At 59.8% G+C, this 18,909-nt stretch overlaps 1 protein-coding gene across 4 annotated transcripts; it reads right to left on the reverse strand.

Annotated features, from left to right (window-relative positions):
- Positions 1–47: 47 nt before the first annotated feature.
- GIT1 (GIT ArfGAP 1) lies at positions 48–16,164 on the reverse strand. 4 transcript variants are annotated; one of them, XM_050763317.1, is made up of 21 exons: positions 15,843–16,164; positions 10,072–10,205; positions 9,499–9,611; positions 9,272–9,377; positions 8,500–8,717; positions 8,315–8,409; positions 7,927–7,969; positions 5,534–5,560; positions 5,303–5,351; positions 4,880–4,952; positions 4,226–4,323; positions 3,716–3,827; positions 3,443–3,576; positions 3,102–3,254; positions 2,799–3,029; positions 2,657–2,710; positions 2,392–2,478; positions 2,210–2,283; positions 1,866–2,048; positions 1,660–1,723; positions 48–1,495 (listed from the first exon to the last, which is right to left on the reverse strand). In XM_050763317.1, the coding sequence occupies exons 1-21, from the start codon at positions 15,892–15,894 to the stop codon at positions 1,283–1,285; spliced, it is 2,313 nt and encodes a 770-aa protein (XP_050619274.1). In that variant the 5' UTR covers positions 15,895–16,164; the 3' UTR covers positions 48–1,282. The 4 variants fall into 4 exon arrangements, with proteins under 4 accessions (XP_050619274.1, XP_050619277.1, XP_050619276.1 ...); XM_050763320.1 differs by having other exon boundaries at positions 48–1,516; positions 15,843–16,102; XM_050763319.1 differs by lacking the exon at positions 5,534–5,560.
- Between the last annotated feature and the right edge of the window lie 2,745 nt (positions 16,165–18,909).

An 18,909-nucleotide genomic window follows, 5' to 3' on the forward strand; every position in this document is an offset into this window, starting at 1 on the left:
ACGTCTGCCACCTCCCTCCAGCCCCCATTCTCAGCATAAGAAACAGCTCATGGTCACTTCTTTATTTTTGATACAAATGTACATGACACGTCTTGACAGTCAGCCCACCCACCACCACACAGGTAGGGCCTGGCCCCCCAGGGAAGAAGCGGGATGGGGAGAGAGCTGGTGGGTCCCACCGTCTGCCTCTCCAGCCTTCCCAGGCTGCCAGCCAGGTTCCCAGACCTCCAGAGGGTGGGACCACAGCAGGTGCAGGTAGTGATGGTGGGTGCTGGCCTTGTAGAGGTTACAGGGAGGGGACTCAGCTCCACAGCCACCAGCTGAATCGGACACCCCGGGGAGCCAGCCCCAGGCTCAGGTGCTCTGTCCTCCACCCTAGCCAGCACATATTCCCCCTCCACACAGGAGCGGGAGGAGATGGAGGGAAGTGGTTTTTGATTTAAGTTCATAGAGAAGGGGCGAGAGTGGGGAGGGATCAGGGAGGCAGCGGGCAGGACCAAAACTGGTTACACGGGCAGTCCCTGGCTCCAGGTGGGGAAGGGAAGCTGAACCCCACTCTGGTCCCACTGCTCTGGTCCCCTCACCCCTCAAAACTCCAGATGGACCAGGCCTCCGGAACGGCACTGCCGCCCGCACACTCAACACGCAGGCACGCGGGGACACTCAGTTACCACGAAGTTAAAATTAAGGGGTGGGGAAGAAGAAAGGGAAAAAGAAAAAACAAGACTTTCCAGTGTTTGCTGCTGGGGACCCCCAGCACACAGGTTGGGGCCTGTGCCCTAGGCAGGGGCCGTTTGGCATTAAAGGGAGAGCAGCAAGGGGCTGGTAGCTACAGGGCAGGGACATCCATGGAGACTATGTACAAAGGAGGGGATGCCCCTGCTCAGCCCCCAATAGGGCTGAACTGGCTCATGGGGGTGGGTCGCATGTACGGAGAGCTGCCCCACATGGAGTGTCCCCACCCGCCCCTTTGCTGAGGGTGCCCTCGAAGGCGAGGGGCTGGGAGTGATGCCTTGCAGGCCCCTGCTCACTAGGAGTGGGGAGATGCTATATACAGAGGGGAGGTGCATGGAATGTGGGGGACAGAAGCTCCTGCCACCCCACCTCCCCATCCTTAGGGGCTTGACGGGTGGGCACCAGGGCGCCTGGCTACCAGGGACAGTGGCAGCACTAAGGGCACTTGTGCCAGTGGCTCTGTTGGGGTGGGGATTAATGTCTGGAGTGGCCCAGCTCCTGTGGCCAGTGAGGTCCTAGGGTGCAGGTGAGGGTGTGGGGAGAGAGGTCACTGCTTCTTCTCTCGGGTGGTGATGGTGACCAGCTGCTTGGCAGCCTTGGCGATGTCGTAGGCGCACTGGATCACCTGCTGAGTCAGCAGCTGGAAGTCCACTGGGGCGCCAGGCTCTGGCGGCACTGTCTTCCGGCACTCACTCTGCAGCCGGTAGGCGCTGGCGTTCAGCAGCCGCAGTGAGCTCCGCACTGGCTCCAGGGCTGGCCTCTGGAGGGGGCAGAAGTGAGGCTGGACCTTGGACTTTAAGCCGCCAGCTGCCACCAGGGCCCAGTATCTCTGTGTCTCCACCCGGGTAGCAATCAGATGGGATTCTCCACGCCTGCCCCAGCCCGAGGCCCTCCCACTCCTGGTCCTCTCTTTGGCCCCTGTACCTTTGGGAAGAGGGAGGCCATCTCGGTCACAGCCAAATGGATCTTCTCTGAGCAGGGCACGAAGCTGCGGGGAGAAGGGAGGGTATAAATCAGGGGGCTCTCAAGGGAGGTTCCCAGGGACAGCAGAACCTAGGGCGCCTCATGCCCTCTGCAACACCCTAGAAACCAACAGGAACTGCATCCCCCCCGCCCCCTCCACTCAGTACCTGTCATGCTTGAACTCCTGGGCTGCCCGCAACAGTTCCTGAATGTTCTTGGTGACCTGCTCTGTCTTCAAGATGACATCCTCTGTGCTGGGAAGCCCAGGATCGAGGTCTCCATCCAGGCTTTCCAACTCTGGGTGGAAGTCTTCCTCTTTGCCCAGCTCTAGAAACCTCTTCCCTTCCAGCCTGAGGCCCAGGTCCGGAAAAGAGAGACAAAGATATATATAGAGAAACACGTTCCAGCCTCGGAACTGCCTGCCTCGGTCCTCACAGACACACTGGGGACCCTCTCAACCTCCCCGCCTCGGTACATGAGCAGGCTGGGCTGAAGACCCAGGGAGCCTCACCCCAGCAGTGGGTCCCCACTTTGTGTGTTCTCATAATCACTGTCGGCTCCGCTGCCATGGCGGGAAAGCTTGCTCTGGAGGGCGGAGGGAAGGGGCTGTGAGCGCTGTGCTCCTGGACCCACACAACCCCCAGCCCACATGGCCCCCAGCCAGGCTGTGGGCACTGGGTATGGAAACATTACCGTGTGGCGGCTTCCTTCCTGGGAGCAGGACAGCAGCGGGGAGGAGGGAGTGAAGGGCACAGCTGAGGCAGACACCCCCTTCCGGATCTGAAACCCAGGGCAGTGCTGGATGGAGTCAGTGTGCCCCACTGCCCCCTGCTCACCAGCAGTGCGGCAGGGACCGGGTCAGCCTAATCATCTTAGGCCCCGCATTCAGCACAGAGCCCAGAACCCCCTGGGGCTCAGAACCTACTGGCTAAGATGGACACGCCTTCCCCAGGCTTACCCGGTAAAGGCCAGCAGGGACGTGCACTGAATAGATGGCGTCGTCCTCTAGCTCCTGGGGATGTTAGCACAGTGAGCGTCATGGTGGACCCTGCAGCAGCCCCAACCATCTCCCCACACCTTGAGACCCACAGGTGACTCACAGTGCTGTGGAAAGGCTGCAGCCGTGTAGTAAGCTCATCCCCAGGGGGGCCCCCGAAGGGCTTCAGGGCGGAGCCGGGTTCATACATGGAGAAGGCCTGGCGGTCCCTGCGGTGTGTGCTCCCGCCTGGTGCCATGGGTGTGTGTTCTGCCCGTTCACTGGGGAGTGGAGGTGTGGGCACTGGCCCTGGAGGCTGCCGGAGCTGCAGGTTCTCCGCCTGCAGCTTGTGGATCTGTGAGTGCAAAGTGCTGTCAACCCCCCTGGAGTCCTGGGGCTCCCCCTCCCACAGAGGCTGCACCCTCACCTCTCGCTGCAGCCTCCGGAGCTCGTCGCTTAGGCTACTGTTGACCTTCATGAGCTGCTGCACCTTTGCCTCTGATGTAGCCAGGGCCTTCTTCAGCTCCAGGTACTCCTGCAGCGTCACAGCCCCATCAGACAAGTCCGAGGAGTCCATGCTCTGCAGAAAGAGACCTAAGCCAGTCAGCACCTGGGGGCAGGGAGGCCAACACCCACAGGGGACAGTTATTGAGGCTAGGAGCAGCCCGCCTGTCCCTCAGGCCCCTGGGCTACAAGAGGAAAGAACTGGGTCTCGGTGAAGGCCTGGGTCAGGGCACACGGGAGTGGGAGGGAGGGTGGGACTCGGACCCGGGCACGGTTGCTCCGAGTGGCGCCGGTGCTACGCAAGGGTTCCTGGTCTGTGTCCTCGTCAGAGGCCACGCTGTCATAGTCGTGCTGGTCGTCGAGGTCACTCTGGCTCCGCAGAGACAGCTCAAGGTTGTCTGAGGACACAGGGGCGTCACTCAGGCCTCACTCCACCACACAACCCGTCTCTCAGGCCACCACTGGCAGAGAGAGCCATGTAGGAAAGACCCCTGGAGCCCTGCCCGCTGCCTGCACCACCCCCCACAACCCTCCCACCTGTGGGGCTGCTCAGGCTCTTGCCCTGCTGTCTCCGCTTGGCCTCACTGAGAATGTCGATGATCAAGGTGGCAAACTCTCGGGCATTAAAGCGGGCCAGCTTTTGTCGCCCCTGCAAGGCAGAAAGGGCCAGGCTGGCTTCAGGGGACCCCTTATAACTGACGCAGAGGGGTGGGGACCAAGCAGCAGGGCTTGGCTCTGCCATCTAATTTAACCCCAGCTAAAGCGTCCCAGCCTTGCTTCACCTGGCCAGTCAGCAGCTGAGGCCACGCGGGGCAGGGTATGATACAGTAGGGTGCCTGAGCAGAGGCCGGAACACCCGCCGGAGCTGCTCACCAAGTGCTCGAAAGAACCGCCTCCTGCCTCTTCCCAAATCCCAGTGCCAGCTGGGCCCTGAGGGAGGCCCTGGCAAATGCTGGAGAGCTGGCTCAGGCCCCAGCCCACTGCCGGATGAGGAGGGACCGCCCGGATGAAGGAGACCACCCCAGGCCCCCAACCCAGCCCCCTTACCTGATTCCTCGTGGCTGAGTATTCCGGGTTAACAGGCAGGAAGGGCACGGCACTGCGCTCTGTCACCAGAGTGCTGTGGTTTTGGGTAGCCAGCCACACTGGAGGGGAGGGACAGGAGCAGATCAGCCACGGTGGCCAGGCCCCCACGGTGGGGGTGGGGAAGCACTGAGCCCAGCCTTCCTAGCTGCCCCCACGCCCATTGAGCACTGGTGTTCAGAACAGGGGTGCTCTTCAGGCACGCAGAGCTAGGCTGGGTCAGGGCAAGGCTGGGCACAGCCGGCTGGGGATAGACAAATGGAACAAGGCGGGTCCCACCCATCCAGACCCAGAGTTTGGGCTGGAATCCGGCTGTGGCCAGGAAGGAGTGATGCAGGAGGGCGGAGCAGTACCAGGGAGACAGCCAAAGTGGGAGGCTGCCAGAGTGAGAGGAGCCCCAGTCTGAAGCTGGGGGAGGAGCAGGCTAGCCGCCTCCCCCTCAGCACTCTACCCAGCCTGGGATGCTGCCCAGGCAGGTTCACAGCCAGCAGGGGCTCATCTGCAGGCCTCTGAGCAGCCCCAACCCCAGGCACCCCTTCTTAGCCCAGTAAAGGACCAGAGACCCATGCCTGGGCCGCTCGGGTCCTCCGTGCCAGACACTCCTGTTCCCCGACTCACCTGCATCATTTTCTCTTCGATCCACCTCATCATACACGTCCATGGCGAGTTCCTCAAAAAGCCGATTGCTGAGCTGGAAGAAAAGAGGGGCCCAGATTTTGTCAGATGCATTGGCTCCCAGTGCCAAGGCCAGCTCCACAGCATGTTGTGAGCCTTGGGGAACCGGTGGCCTTCCTCGTGCTGCCCAGCCCCTACAGTCTCAGAACGGGTAAGTGGGAAGGGATCATGTTCCAAACTCCAAGGTGGGAGAGAAGGGACCAGTCCGTCCCCTTGTGGGGAGATCAGACTGCTGAGGCGAGTGAGGGGACAGGTCAAAGACTTGGAAGAGTTCACTGAGTCAGAGGCAGGGGAAGCAAGGGCAGAGGGTGGGGAACCAGAGAGGGGCCAGCTCCAAGTGTCAGGGCACTGTTGGAGCAGACTTACTGCCTGCAGCTTCTTCTTAGCAGCTTTGGCCAATTCGGATAGGTCCAGGCTGAGGGCGGAGGGAGACGAGAATTGGGAGGAGAGGAGAGACCTGAGAGGTGGCCAGGCCCATGCCAGCAACCTCCCCAACATGCAGGGATCCCAGGGAGATGGCACCCCAGATGCTGCACACCAAATGCCTCCCCACCCTACCCCACCTTCAGGCCTGCTGCCCCGGCAGGCACCATATACCTCTGAGACATGCACTTTTGCCGAGATCTAAGTCCAGAGAAAGGCAGCAGAGGGAAGAACAGGACAGAGGCAGCAGTTACCCAGGAGCAGGGCACGTCAGGCCCAGACCCATCTCCATGCACACCCGGCCCAGAAGGGACAAAGCTCAACTCGTCTCACCGCGTCCCCCACCCCTCCTCCTCTGGCTTGCTCTTCCTCTCAGTGACCTGTTCATCCAGCACCAGTGTCAGCCACCTGGCAGTCACCTGAAGTCTCCTTCACCCTCCAGTCCTAGTGAAGCTCCCCATGTTCCTCAATCCCTTGCTGCCTGGGCTTTGCAACAGTTTCTTAATCTCCCTCCTTCTAGTCGTGTCCCTACAATCCTGTTCTACCCAGCAGCCAGGGTGATTTTTTGGATACACCTGGCTGCACTATCCCTTGCCTTAAAGCACTGCAGTAATAACAGGTGCATACGGCACACTCCAACCATACTTCATCAGAATACCCTAGGGCCGGATGCAGTGGCTCACACCTGTAATCCTAGCACTTTGGGAGGCCAACCTGGGAAGTTCACTTGAGGCCAGGAGGTGGAGACCAGCCTGGGCAACACAGATACAAAAGCAATTTAAAAATTAGCTGAGCATAGTGGCATGTGCCTGTAGTCCCAGCTACTCAAGAGGCTATGGTAGGAGGATCGTTAAAGGCTGCGGTAAGCTATGATCGAGCCACTGCACTCCAACCTGGGCAACAGAGCAAGACCCCAACTCTTAAAAAAAAAACAAAAGCTAAACATTTTGCGTACATTATCTAATCCTCTCCTCCCTGAAAAACAGATACTGTCATCTCCATTTCCAGGAGAGGTAACCAAGGCTCAGAGAGGTCAAGCAGCCTGCAAGTCACACAGCCAGTAAGCAGCAGAACTGACTTCACACTTCTATGCCTGGAACTCTCTGCTCTTGGGATGGTCACTGCTCCTGCTGATGCTCTCGGGGCTGCTCATTCTCCTGCTTGTCTCTATTCCAGTCTTGCTCGTAGGGTTCCCTGCCTCCCACGCTGTGCTCCAGCCCCAGGGGCTGCCTCCATTCCCATGCAGCACTTCTACCTTCCATGCCTCTGCCTCTCTTGCTGCACTCCCCCAAGGGGACTAGAATCACCTGCCTAGGTTGCCTCCCCAGCTAGACTGTGAGCTCCTCAAGGGTAGGGATTGTGTCTCAGGTGCCTCTGTGCTCCCAGTGCCAAGAGCAGTAGCTGGCTCCGGGAAGGTGCTCATTTAATGTGCTGTTGAATGGAGCCCATATGTGGGTATATTTACCATACACACACATGCATGTAAACACGCACACACACACTCACAGCCCAGGTAGAATCAGACCACTGAAGTAGGAGCCTTGGGGTCTCGAGGAGGTCTGGGTTTAGGATCTGAGTTGCTCAGGCTTGGCTATGTCCATCTGCCCACACAGGCCCTTGGGGAGGAGAGCACCTCCTCTCTCCAGATCCAGGCCAGAAGGCACAGCCTGGCGGCCAGAAGGCACAGCCTGGCATGAGGACGTGGCCATCAGAGGTGGCCACCAGGTGGCACTAGCATCCATCTTATGTGCTGGGTGAGTGGCAGGGGGTGTCCCACACTGCCTGGGCACTTGGGGCCTCTCAGACGGAGGCAGAAACACCTCATTCAACCAGCCTCAGGGCACCTGCCTAATTTCTGAGCATGCTCGAGGCCTAGCGTGCAGTCTCAAAGTTAGTCACATCCCTGAAGCCCACCCATCTTTTCAGTGAGGAGCAGAGGCTTCTCTAAAGACAGTGGGGTCAGTGCCACTGAGACAGAACCCAGTGGCCCACCCTCCCAGCCGAAGGTAGCTTTTTTTTTTTTTGAGACGGAGTTTGGCTCTTGTTGCCCAGGCTGGAGTGCAATGGCGTGATCTCAGCTCACCGCAACCTCCGCCTCCTGGGTTCGAGGGATTCTCCTGCCTCAGCCTCCCGAGTAGCTGGGATTACAGGCATGCGCCACCACACCTGGCTAATTTTATCTTTTTAGTAGAGACAGGGTTTCTCCATGTTGGCCAGGTTGGTCTAGAACTCCCGACCTCAGGTGATCCGCCCGCCTCGGCCTCCCAAAGTGCTGGGATTACAGGCGTGAGCCACCGCGCCCAGCCCACAGGTAGCTTCTTACACCCAAGCCCTCCATGTACTTGACAGTCACAGGGCTCAGGCTATGCTGGCCACATACGGAGCTAACATTTTTTTACCTGCCTTGGGGCCCAGCATTAGGGACTGAGGACTAAGCTGTGCCTCTAGTCTCTGGGGGGTGGGGAGCAGGGTCCTAGGCCCCTGAAGCCTGGGCTGGGAGCTCTGGGGGTCAGCTGCCCACATGGCATCCAACAGCCTCTGGAAAGGGGCATCAGGTGGGCACTCACCTGTCAGCCATCTGTGGGATGATGTAATGCCCATTCTTGTGATCTGAACAAAAATAAAAATGCCAAGTCACTCACTAGAGCTGGGTGGCATCAGCAGCTGGGAGCCCACCTCACTGCTATGAGCACGGCTGGCACCCAGAAGTGTCAGGGGAAAGGGGGGAGGGCAGGCCACCCCCAAGAGTGCTGGGAGCTCACGGGAGGATGCAGGATGCCCACCCCCACTCCCTAGCCCCAACGATGCTGTGGCCCAGAGCCTGCAGCAATTTCACAGGAGCCAGTTGCCTAGCAACACTGCTCCCCAGTCGCTCTGTCACCATGGCACCTGCTGCTGGGTGTGTCCAGGTCCCACCTGCCCAGCCCAGCGAGGCCCGCTCCAAGCTCTGCTCACCCGGCTTGCGTCCACAGAGGTAGAAGGCCAGCCGGTCAGTGAGCTCATATTGGCATTCAACCAGCCTTTCCGCCAGCTCATGGTGCCCCGCCTGCCTGTGGGGAGGGGGTATGGCTCAGCCCTGCAGCAGCAGCCCTCACCCACACCCCCACCCACCCACGCTGCACCCTTCAGCTGACCCTCACCTGGCATAGTCAATGGGTGTGCGGCCATTAACATCAGGGGAGCCAGGGTCAGCCCCATACACTACAAGCAGCTCGGCCTGCAGTATCTGCCCTGCCTTGGCAGCCACGTGCAGAGGTGTTGTGCCCTTCTCTGGGTGGAAGAAGTTGGCCTGGGCACCCAGGGATAGCAGGCGCAGACATGTCTCCAGGTTGCCTGTCCGCACGCTTGAGTGCAGTTGCTACGAGGAGCAGAGCGTGCAATGAATACACATTGCGTGAGGCGCACCTCTCCACCTGCAAGCTGCACCCTGGCTGCCCCTGGGACGCCTAGCAGCTCCAAGGAGGCCTGCCCAAACCAGGCTATGTCAGGAGGACAGAGGCTCCCCACTAGGGGTTAATGCCAATCAATAAACGCTGCTGTCAGTCACCATCTACCACGTGTGCTGTGTGCCCTGCTTAAGATAATGTCTTCATGAAGTAGATGCTGTTATTTCTTTCCCATTTTACAGATGATGAAACTGAGGCTGTGAGAGGCTAAGCAACTACCCCCAGGTTTTCCCAGCTTCTGAGTGGCAGTTGTGGGCTTCTAGCCTTCTGTGTCCACTTGGTTGCTGAGGAGCCTCAGCCGCACATGGCTTGACCTAGCAATCTGCTCTTTCCATCCTGCCTACTGTTACCACCTGACCTTGCGGCCTTTGGGGCCCAGGCCTCAGTGGGGACAAAGGAGAGGCCTTCAGAGAGTCAAGGGTGGGAAGAAGAGGGGGCCACCCATCTGTTGTAGGGCCCCTCAAACCTTGCTGAGGTCTTTGGCGGTGACCCCATCATCGTCCCGGCAGGGAAGCTTGTGCACAAACGCCAGCATCTGGTACTTGGCCCTGATGAACTCTGACTTGATGGGGCTGCATGGGGCACACAGGAGGAATGGGGGGCATGGTGGGAGAGGGTGGTCACTTTGCCACCTCCCAGGGCCCTGTCCCAGACTGTGCAGTCTCTGCCCACCACCCCTCCAGCCCCACTCACTGGACTTTGTCTTGGGGGTTGGCTTTACGCCGGCCGCTCTGCACTTGTGCGGGGTCCAGCAGGGAGTGCTCCCAGATGGAGTTGGCCCCGTTGCTGGCAAGCGTGTGCACCATCTGCGGGGAAGAGATGCCAAATGAGAGAGTGCCCACTGCGTGCTGGGCACTGGGGGAAACACCTCCTGAGCGCCTGCTGTGGCTGGCGTAGCTGGAAACAGTACCAAGGGGGCCTACGGTGTGCCCACACCACCACACCTCCATCTAGTCCAGCTGCCCAAAGACACAGATCCCATGTAGCACTTCAGGTCGCATGGTGAGTGTGCCAAGGCTCAGAGAGGTGAAGCGACTTGCTCAATGCTACATGACCACGTTGATAAGCGGCAGAGTGGGGGTGTGAGCTACTCTTCTGCATGAAGTGAGTAGATGGGAGGAAAGGGTCAGGATTAGGCTCTACCCCAGCTGCCCCTTGGAAGCTGCAGATTCCGGACGGGGGTGTGTGTGGGTGAGGGGTAAATGCCCTCATGTTCAGCATGCTCTGCCTGTGGGGAAGGAAGAACCACCTGACCGAGCCCTGTACCTGCAGCAGCGTGGGAGGCCAGGCGCTGTGGCGAAGGTGCTTGACAATGGAGATGTGGCGTCCCAGGCTCCGGTGCACGCTGCAGCACTCGTCGCACACCAGCACACCCCTGCTGATGGATGCCCAGCCAGGATCTGCCAGAGTGAGGGCAAGGGTCAGCCGGAGCCAGACGATAGGCCAGACCTTCTGAGCACTGACCGCTCTGGCCCGTGCCAAGCCTAGTACTCTCCACACATTCACTCACTCAGTCCTCAACAGCCTAGGAGATGGGACCATCACTACAGTCAGGTTACCAGTGAGGGATCTCCGCAAGAGCTCACAGCTGAGGGCTGACAGAGCCATGCCGTTTCCTACATCCTTACCCCTCTGGGACATGCAGTCCCCAGAGTCCATTCAGCAAGCACAGGTTCCTGCCCTGCAGCCACTGCTACCAGTCTCTCAGCCTTTTCCCAGGAAACAAGGCGTCTGCCCTAGCCCATCCCGAAGGGAGGCAGGGATCCCCAAGGGGATGCAACCCAGATGCTGCTGCGTGCCAGATGCTGTTGAAACATGCCTGACAGATCACACCCATCCACAGGTCCTGCCTCTGGCCTCCTGCCAGCAGGTGAGGTCCTTTCATGCTGGAGCCTCCTGCCACCATCACTGAGGGTGTGAGCTGGAGCCCTCTTAAGGAAGACGGACAGAGCAAAGGAGCTGGGCTTGACTGGGCACCCACTGGGTACCAGCTGGGTACATTATGTATGATGCTGCTTGCAACTGTCAGGCAAGGTAGGACATGCTACCTCTGCGATGAAGAAACAGTGGCTCGGAGGTTAAAGGGCTTGTTCAAGGTCACAAGGCTAATGAGTAGAATTGACAGGATGTGGCACTTTGATGCCTGAGACCATGCCATGTCCACACTTGCTGCTATCCTTCTGCCTCTATAGCCTGCTCTCCACTCTTTAGGGAAAAGTGAACTTTGGAAAGAAGAAGTGGGGCCAGGACTGGGTGGAAATTTCGGGGTCCTTCTCACGGGCGGAGGAGATGCCACCCATCCTAGGCCCCTTGGGAGATGGGGAGGAGACCGCTGCATACGACTCAGGCTGCAGAAAGGTCACGGGGGAGAAAGCAGGCATTGTGTGCCGCCTGAGAGTGGGGGCAGGGCGCCTCTCTCCCAGGACACTTTGCTCTGCCCAGCGGCCCCCGCCCTGTCTCAGGAAACCCTGTCCTGGGGTGGGGGTGGAGGACTGGCTCTCTGCCTTGCCCTGTACCGCTCAGGGTGTTCAGAAATGCCCCCACCAGGGGAGGGACAGCCTTAGGGGGATAAGAATCTCCCCCAACTAGAAGGCAATTCTCAGGCCCTTCCCCTCTAAGGACTTCCACCAAAGTTCCCAGGAAAATTGAGGAGACTCTGAGTCAGGGGTCTAGCCTAGGCTCTGCCCACAGCAAGTGGCCCCCGCTGAGGCATGGAAACAGGAAGTAAAGGAGGGAGGTCTGTCTTTGGGTTTAGGCTTTTTAAGGGAACCCCTCCCAATCAGGGCAACAGAGGGATGCCCAAGGTGACTGCCAACACCTTCCTAGGGGGCTGACTCCAGGGCTCAGGAGGAAGGGATGAGCCTTCTTCGCCAAGAGGGGGAGTCCTAGCATGCACCTCTGTGCTGGCTTTACTCAAATAGTGAGGCACCCCAGGCGTGGAGAGCTCCCTCTCCCCACTCCAAACACCACTGGGTCAGGGGGCTGCCAGCCAGTCACCTCCGGCAGCCCAGGCAGGAAGCCGGAAATGATGCAGCCCAAATTCCTCTTGGTGGGGTTTCCTGTAAGTGGGGAGCCGCCCAGGGCAGGATCATAAATGGACTGACCCGAGGTCTACGGTCCTACCGGAGAAGCCAGGCGGGGAAGGTTGACTAGATATCCACAGCCAGGCGCTCCAGAGCCCCAAGCCATGGGCAGACCAGATATGGTGAGTGACCCTGGATATGGCAGCAACCAAGACCAGGGTGCAGGAACGTGGTCCAAGGGTTTGCCTCGCACTTTCCCCCAGCCTGGGGGAGGGGTTCTGCCTCTCCTCCAGGTGACCTGAGAGGAATGGTAGGCAAAGGACACTGTCCTGGTCTGGGCAGCTGACACTGGTGTCATCTCATTTCTGGATGACACAGATGCGATGCCCACCCTAACCATTCTCTCTCCTCTCTCTGTGCAAGTGCCCTTGGGTCTACCCAGATTGTAGTTTAAGGTGAAGGGATCCTTGCCTCAAGAGGCTCCTTGGACCAAACCTGGGACGGAAAGGACAGGAACTATAAGGGAACTTGTCAGCCCTACCCCTGGGCTTCTGGCTCCACCAGCAGGGTATGGGTCTGTATGTCTGGCGAGGTAGCAGGTGTGATCCTGGGATCACGTTAACCAGTGCCAACCCCAGGGAGGCCTCTACTATGGTGAATTCCTGCCACCACCTGAAGCCATCAGTGGCCTCCAGGGCCAGTAGGTTTGCACATACAGGCCAGCTTCAGGCCTCCCTCCCCTGAGCTAAGGGCCAGATCCCCACTAGACTAAGGGAAAAGCCCACATCATGACGGCAAGCAAGAGTAGTCCTTGGGGTAGTCAGAATGGTGGTTACCTCTGAGTGCACAGACTGAGAGGGGGCACTTGGAAGCTCCCTAAGGTGATGGAAATGTTCTATAACAAGCTTGTCCAACCTGCAGGCCATATGCGGCCCAGGGCAGCTTTGAATGTGACCCAACACAAATTCATAAACTTTCTCAAAACATTATGAGACTTTTGTGCAATTTTATTTTATTTTTATTTTTTGCTTGTTTTAGCTCATCAGCTATCATTAGTGTTAGCGTATTTTAGGTGTGGCCCAAGAAAATTCTTCTTCCAGTGTGGCCCAGGGAAGCAAAAAGATTGGATACCCCTATTCTATAACATGATCGGAGTAGTAGTTACACAGGTATACACACATGTAAAAGCCCATCAGTGTGAACACTCAGGTGCGGGCACAGACACATACAAGTTCTACCTCAATAAGGCAGGAAGAGGAGCCCAACATTTGTACCACTCTGCAATCTACACTATGAAGAGACAAATCAGCCTGCAGCTTGTCCTGTAACATGTCCCCAGCCTTGCTCACCAGAGATGCCTAAAGGACAGGCATCTTGAGGCCTTCACTCTCACCCCCAGGGCTGCCAAAGTGGAAAAGGCTGAGATAGAAGCCCATGGGGTGAGGAGAGGCCCTTGACTGAGACCATGTGGCAAGGTGGGCCAAGGCAAAGGAAAGGGGAAAATGCACATTCTCCAGGGCTCCCTGCCCCCTTCCTCTCTTGGACTCCCCAGGCAGGCAGGAATGCACACGGTGCCTGACGAGGTGGCACAAGCTGCCAGAGCAGCCACGCCATGTCCAGTTGCCTACCAACACACTCGCACTTGTCCCGTGTGCCCAGGCCCGGGAGCAGAGGGAGGATGGGGCTCTCTGGGGGCAGGCTGCATCTCACCTCTGACCTCCATGACTCCCCAAATTAACCAAGCACAAAAAGTCCCTGGCCCCACTCCTGTGGCTGGGACTGCAGGGCTCCTATCACAATAAAAGAAGGCTGTGACCCTGGGGTAGAGCGATACATCATGGGGCTGGCACTGGATCTGGACTCCAGACTGCTGGGTACCCTCATGCCTCTCTGCCTGAGATGCCACAGGACCCAGACCAAACACGTCGCTGCATGCCAGGGCCAGCATCCTAGGGTCCAGGTGTGGGATAGTCCCAAGCAGCCAGCCAGGGTCCCGACAAGAAGCCAGACACTCAGGGAGCGCCTGCCATGTGCTGGACACTTCGCTGGGTGCTAGGTGGGCTGATGTGTAAGACTGTCCATATCCTCCCCACCCCACCATCCTCACCTTCTCACCACCTTCCTGACCTCTATTGTGTATCAGGGGAAAAGAGTCATCTGGGGCACAAATTCCTCTGATGGATGAGGACCTGGGAGTAGGAGCTGGGCAATCCAACACATCTGATGCCCACCATTCCTCCCTGAGCCCACTGGGCATCCAGAGGCTTTGGATGACATTCAATGCAACAGAGAAAGGACAACTGCCTTGCTGCCTTGCTGGTGCTGCCCTTCACCCCTCCACCCCAGAATCAGATCACAGCCCCCCCAGAAACCATTTCTACTCCAATTTCTTTGCCTCCTAATTGAGGAAACTGAGGCCCCCACAGTGAGGAAAGTCTTTTTGGGGTTACAGAGTAAGCTGGGAACAAAGGCAACACTATGCCCCAGGCTTCCCCGATAGGGTGCCTGCTAAGCCTCTCCTCCACATGCATGCCATGCTCACCCCATGGAGGTGCGGAACAGTGGGCAGACATTTATAAGGCAAGGTGTGTCCTCAGCCCTGCCATCCCCAGACCTGCCTGCAGCTGAGGGAAGGGAGTCATAGTTTCTTAGGGGTATGGACCCTCAACCCCAGGGCCCTCTAAACCAAAAGCCCCAAGGAGGAGAGTATCTTGTGCCCAAGCCCTGCTGGGTCACAGTTCCCAAACAGTCTAGCTTGGCACCACCCCCAGAACCACCAGAGCATCTGTGAGGCTCAACCTGTGGGGTCCTGGGCTTGCTCAAGGGGTGGCTGAAAGTTATGGACCCACAAACCAGCACCCCATACTCTCACTCTTAATAATGCCCACAGCCCCGCTAGAGTTCACAGACCTCCGAAGCCTGCCCAGGGGCCTACTAGGGAGATAGCTCCTTTTCTAAAGAAAGAATGGATGGGGGCTAGAGCTTCCTTCCCAGGCCAGCTGCAGAGCCCAGTCACTGGCTGTCCTCCCCCATCAGAAGGGAGCAGACTCTTGGATCATTACCCCTGACTTCCTCAGCAGGCCTGGGGGGTTTCACTCCAGCCCAGTCCTGACTCTGTTAGGAAAAAGAAGAGAACCACCATGTAAATACAGCCAGGAGGCAGGCTAGGAAGCCAGCAGGATGCGGGGAATCTAGGCATTGCCTCCCACCCATTTCTCGCCAGACTGGGCTAGGGGACAGGGAGGGGCCGGGGCCCAGGATAGCTTGATGCCAAGCTCACTTTCCCAAGCGGGCCTTACCGGTGAATAGGAACAGCAGGGTCCAGCCGAGCTGTTCCCAGTCACCACCAGCAGGCCTGGTGATGCCTCCCGATAAGACACCCGGGTCTGAACTGGCCCTGAACGCCAGGCCCCGCAAAAAAGCGCTAGCCTTAGGAACCCGCGGCAGGGAGTCCTGGGAGTAGCCACTGCTCATCTGCTCCTGAGGAGACGGTATCCAGGCCCCGCTGGCGCATCTGCCCGGCCCTCTGCTCCTTGCCCTCCACCACCCCGGCAGGCGTGCCGACCACGCGAGCAGCAGGTGCAAGACGCGGGGGTGGCACTGAGATGACACAAAACCACACTCGCCCCCACCTCCCAAGCCCTGCCGGCCTCCGCCACTGCCCTCCTGCCACCCCAGGCTGGCGCTTCCGTCGGATAGCGATGGAGGTGGAGGGGCAGCCAGCTGCCCGCCTCCCTCAGACCGAGGGGCGGGAGGCAGCGCCGGGAACGTCCTTCCTCGCTCGTCCACGGCCTCCAGGGAGCATGGGCCCCCCAGGACAGCCCTCCCGCCAAGGACGCGGCTCCGCAGTGGCCGGGGCGGGGGCCGAGCCCGGAGGCCGCAGCCCCCCGCCCCGCCCAGCCCAGCCCAGCCCAGCTCAGCCCTCCGGCCCCGCACGGCGCTCTCGCCAGGCCCCGGCGCCCGCCCGGCGGCGGCCTGGCTGTGCGGTCCCGCCCCCGGCCCCGCCGCGCTTACCCGGGGCGCTGCAGTCCGCACACACCTCCGCTCGCGGCCCCTTTCGGGACATCCTCAGCGGCGACGCGGCCGCAGCCCTCTGGGCCAGCGTGGGGGGCGCGGGCGGCGGGCCCGGGCGGCGGCGGCGGCCCCTGCTGCCCGGCCCGGCTCCGGCGAGGCCCCGGCGAGGCTCCGCGCGCCCGGCCAACCGTCCGCCCCGGGGCTGGCCCGGAACCCGCCGTGCCCGCCTGCCCGCTCGCCCTCGGGCGCCCTCCGCCCCACGCCGCCCCGCCGCCGCTCGCGACTCCTCTCTCCGCCCCCTGCGCGGCTCCGGGCCGCTCCTGCAGGAAGCGGCGCAGGCCCTGCCCACCAGGGGAGGGGCCGCACCCCCGCCCCGCCGCGCGCTCCCGGCCGCGCCCCCTGGAGAAAGGAAGCCCGGGCGCGGGCGGGAGGGGGCGGGGGCGCTTAAAGGGGCCGCGGCTAATGCCCGGCCCCGGCGGGCAGCGGGGCCTGCGGTCCTGGCCTCCGCTGCGGCGCTCGCCTGGCCCGGAGGCAATGTGAGTCACCCTCACAGCCCCCTCCCCTTCACTTTCCGCGTGGGGTGGCCCGGGGGACGCTGGGCCCAGGGATGGCGAGGGCGGGGATTAGGCAGGAAGGACTTGGAGGCCCAAGTCCCGCTCCAGGTCAAAAGGGCTGTGCTTTGGGGTACCCTTCTATCTCTGGTTGGGGTGAGGTGTGCCTCCCGGTCCTGTAGGTGTCCACATCTGTGTGTCCAGGTGTGTGTGCGTGTGTCACACTCTTGCTGAATACGCTCATTGCCAACAATATGGACGCCCAGGTGCTAGAAAGGTCAGGCAGTGTATTCCCCTGCCTCTGGACTAAAAATATATCTATCTCTCCATGCATGCTTCCATCCAGAGAGGAATCTGGGCGGTTTTTAAAGACCTCCCAAGGAGTGACCACTGTGCCTGTGTGCACTCAAATCCACTTGTCATCCGCCTTATACACACGGTGTTTCTGGGCCACCAGAGGTGTGTGCGTCCAGAAAGGGTGCATATAACACAGAGGGGCCGTTTCAGGTGACAGCCTTTCTTCCTGGACTTCACACGAAGAGGCAGGCAAAGGCAAGGCAGGTGAGGGACGTGGGTGGGCTGGGGGGCAGGGAGCCTAGTTGGAGGCTTCACATGAGCACAGCCCCCGCACTGAGCATGCTCCCCCATACACGTGTGCCGCGCGTGCACCCAACCCCCAATCCCTGCAGCAGCAAAAGGCCCGGGCACTCTGCTTGTGGGGAGAGGGCAGAGGTCCCCAGGGCCAGACCTGGGGGCCAGGTCAGTGGTGACAATTGAGGAGGGGTTATCGAAGTCAGAGACTCCTGCTCGGTAACAGATGGGGGCAGTCCTTTGGCAGGGGTGCTCAAGTTGGTCGATTTATCCCAGCGGTGCCAGAGCGGCAGTGACTTGTGGGTGGGCAGGCTCCTTCCCTAGGGGAGACAAGTAATTCTCATGAGTCACACCACCCGAAATACATGCAAAGCTGCCTCCATCGCCTTTTGCTGCGGCCCGGATTGACAAGTTTGTTTGAAATCGCGATCCATGGGCTTTATTTATAATTGCACCTTAAAAAAATCTTGCAGGCCTCCCCTCCCCAGACAGCCAGCCGCTCAGCTGGTGGGGCTTTTGCAAGCAACGATACCTAGCTGCTATGTAGGGAGGAGTACTACCTGCCGCCCCGAGCTGCTCTCTCACCAAAGAATCCATGGGCTTTGGTGGCCCCAGTGGGAAGGGGGTAAGGGGCGGGGGGAGTGAGACGAAAGGAGTGGCCAGGCAGCCGGTGCCGGGCGCTCAGTCGACGAGCGGTGGCCTCCCGTTCACCCCCGGTGGACCCCCAGCCATGGAATTTCATTTATTAAATGTCGAGGAGGCTGCTGGCAGCCCTGCCGCTTGGCTGTCTTTGTTTCTCCGCTGTGTGGGCGCGTCTCGAGCACGTGGCAGCTGAGCGCGCAGGCGAAGCGCAAGCGACCTGGGTTCAGTGTCTACCGCCGCCTGGCAAAGAAAGAACCCGGCCGCCCAGGGGACAGCTCCCCACAATCGACAGCTCCCCACAACTCCCCCTGCCCTCGGACTCCTGGGCTTTGCTGGGGAAGAAGGATGACTCACTCTGCTTACCAACCCCCCGCAGCCCCACTCCCCATCTCCTGGTTGGCTCGGAGGCTACCTGGGAGTGGCCCCGGCGCGGACACACCGTCCAAACTTTGTTTCCCCCAGCCCCGTCACAGCCAAACTTCTGGGCCTGGGACTGGAGATAAAAGGGTTTCTGGATTCCCCCATGGAGATGTCACCACCCCAGGAAGCAGGACTGCTACAGTGGAATCACATACAAGGTTCGAAAGACAATTTAATAAGGAAACGCACTGGCATGCTCCCGGCCACTCCTAGATGCCCCTCCCCCGCGACAGCCCCCCTCCCCTACACCAGTTGCAGCCACGACACTCTGCTGACCCCTGGTGGTGCAGGCGGGCAGCGGTCCCGGGCCGCCAGAGAAGCCAGCTGGCTCCTCCCAGGCGGGAGAAACGGGCGAGGCAGCCCGCTCCTCCCTCATCTCTTCCCGCCGGGGCCTGGCACCGCAGGGTGTGGAGGAGGAAGGAGAGAAGACCACACAAAGAAACCTGAGAGAGTTTGCAAGCTTTTGCTGGCACTTCCCACACAAATACTTCTTGGATTGTTGTTTTAAGTAGGGCCGGTGTGGAATCCCTTATTCCTGCCTTGTTTTGAGGTGGGCTCAAGAAGGCACCGTGCCTGGTCCCGCCACCTGTCTCGGCCCGCCTGGTTTGGGGAGGGAGGCGCTGTTTCCAGGGCAGTCATTATCCTCAGCTCAACCCAGGAGGTAGTATCTAGAGTCTCATTTTGAAGGGGAGTGGACCGAGAAAGTCGGAAAAATTAAGCAGTTTGCTTTTTTAAGGTCAGGCAGTTGGGGGTATTCGAACTCTGGTCTCTCTGACATCACAGTCCCCTCCCTCCAGGGACTGGTCCAAGCCTCTTGGTCCTTCCAGGCCTTGCAATTGGCGCCGAGAGGCCAATTCAACTTG

Source organism: Macaca thibetana, chromosome 16 (assembly GCF_024542745.1).
Source record: "Macaca thibetana thibetana isolate TM-01 chromosome 16, ASM2454274v1, whole genome shotgun sequence".
NCBI lineage: Eukaryota > Metazoa > Chordata > Mammalia > Primates > Cercopithecidae > Macaca > Macaca thibetana.

What these genes read in the sequence shown, in the direction of transcription:
- GIT1 (XM_050763320.1), bottom strand. Translation starts at nt 15,894, where the DNA reads ATGTCCCGAAAGGGGCCGCGAGCGGAGGTGTGTGCGGACTGCAGCGCC. An exon ending in CCTCTGTGGACGCAAGCCGG is followed by an intron (nt 7,970 to 8,314) that starts GTGAGCAGAGCT and finishes ATTTTTGTTCAG; the next exon opens with ATCACAAGAATGGGCATTAC. An exon ending in TGCAGCCTTTCCACAGCACT is followed by an intron (nt 2,711 to 2,798) that starts GTGAGTCACCTG and finishes TAACATCCCCAG; the next exon opens with GAGCTAGAGGACGACGCCAT.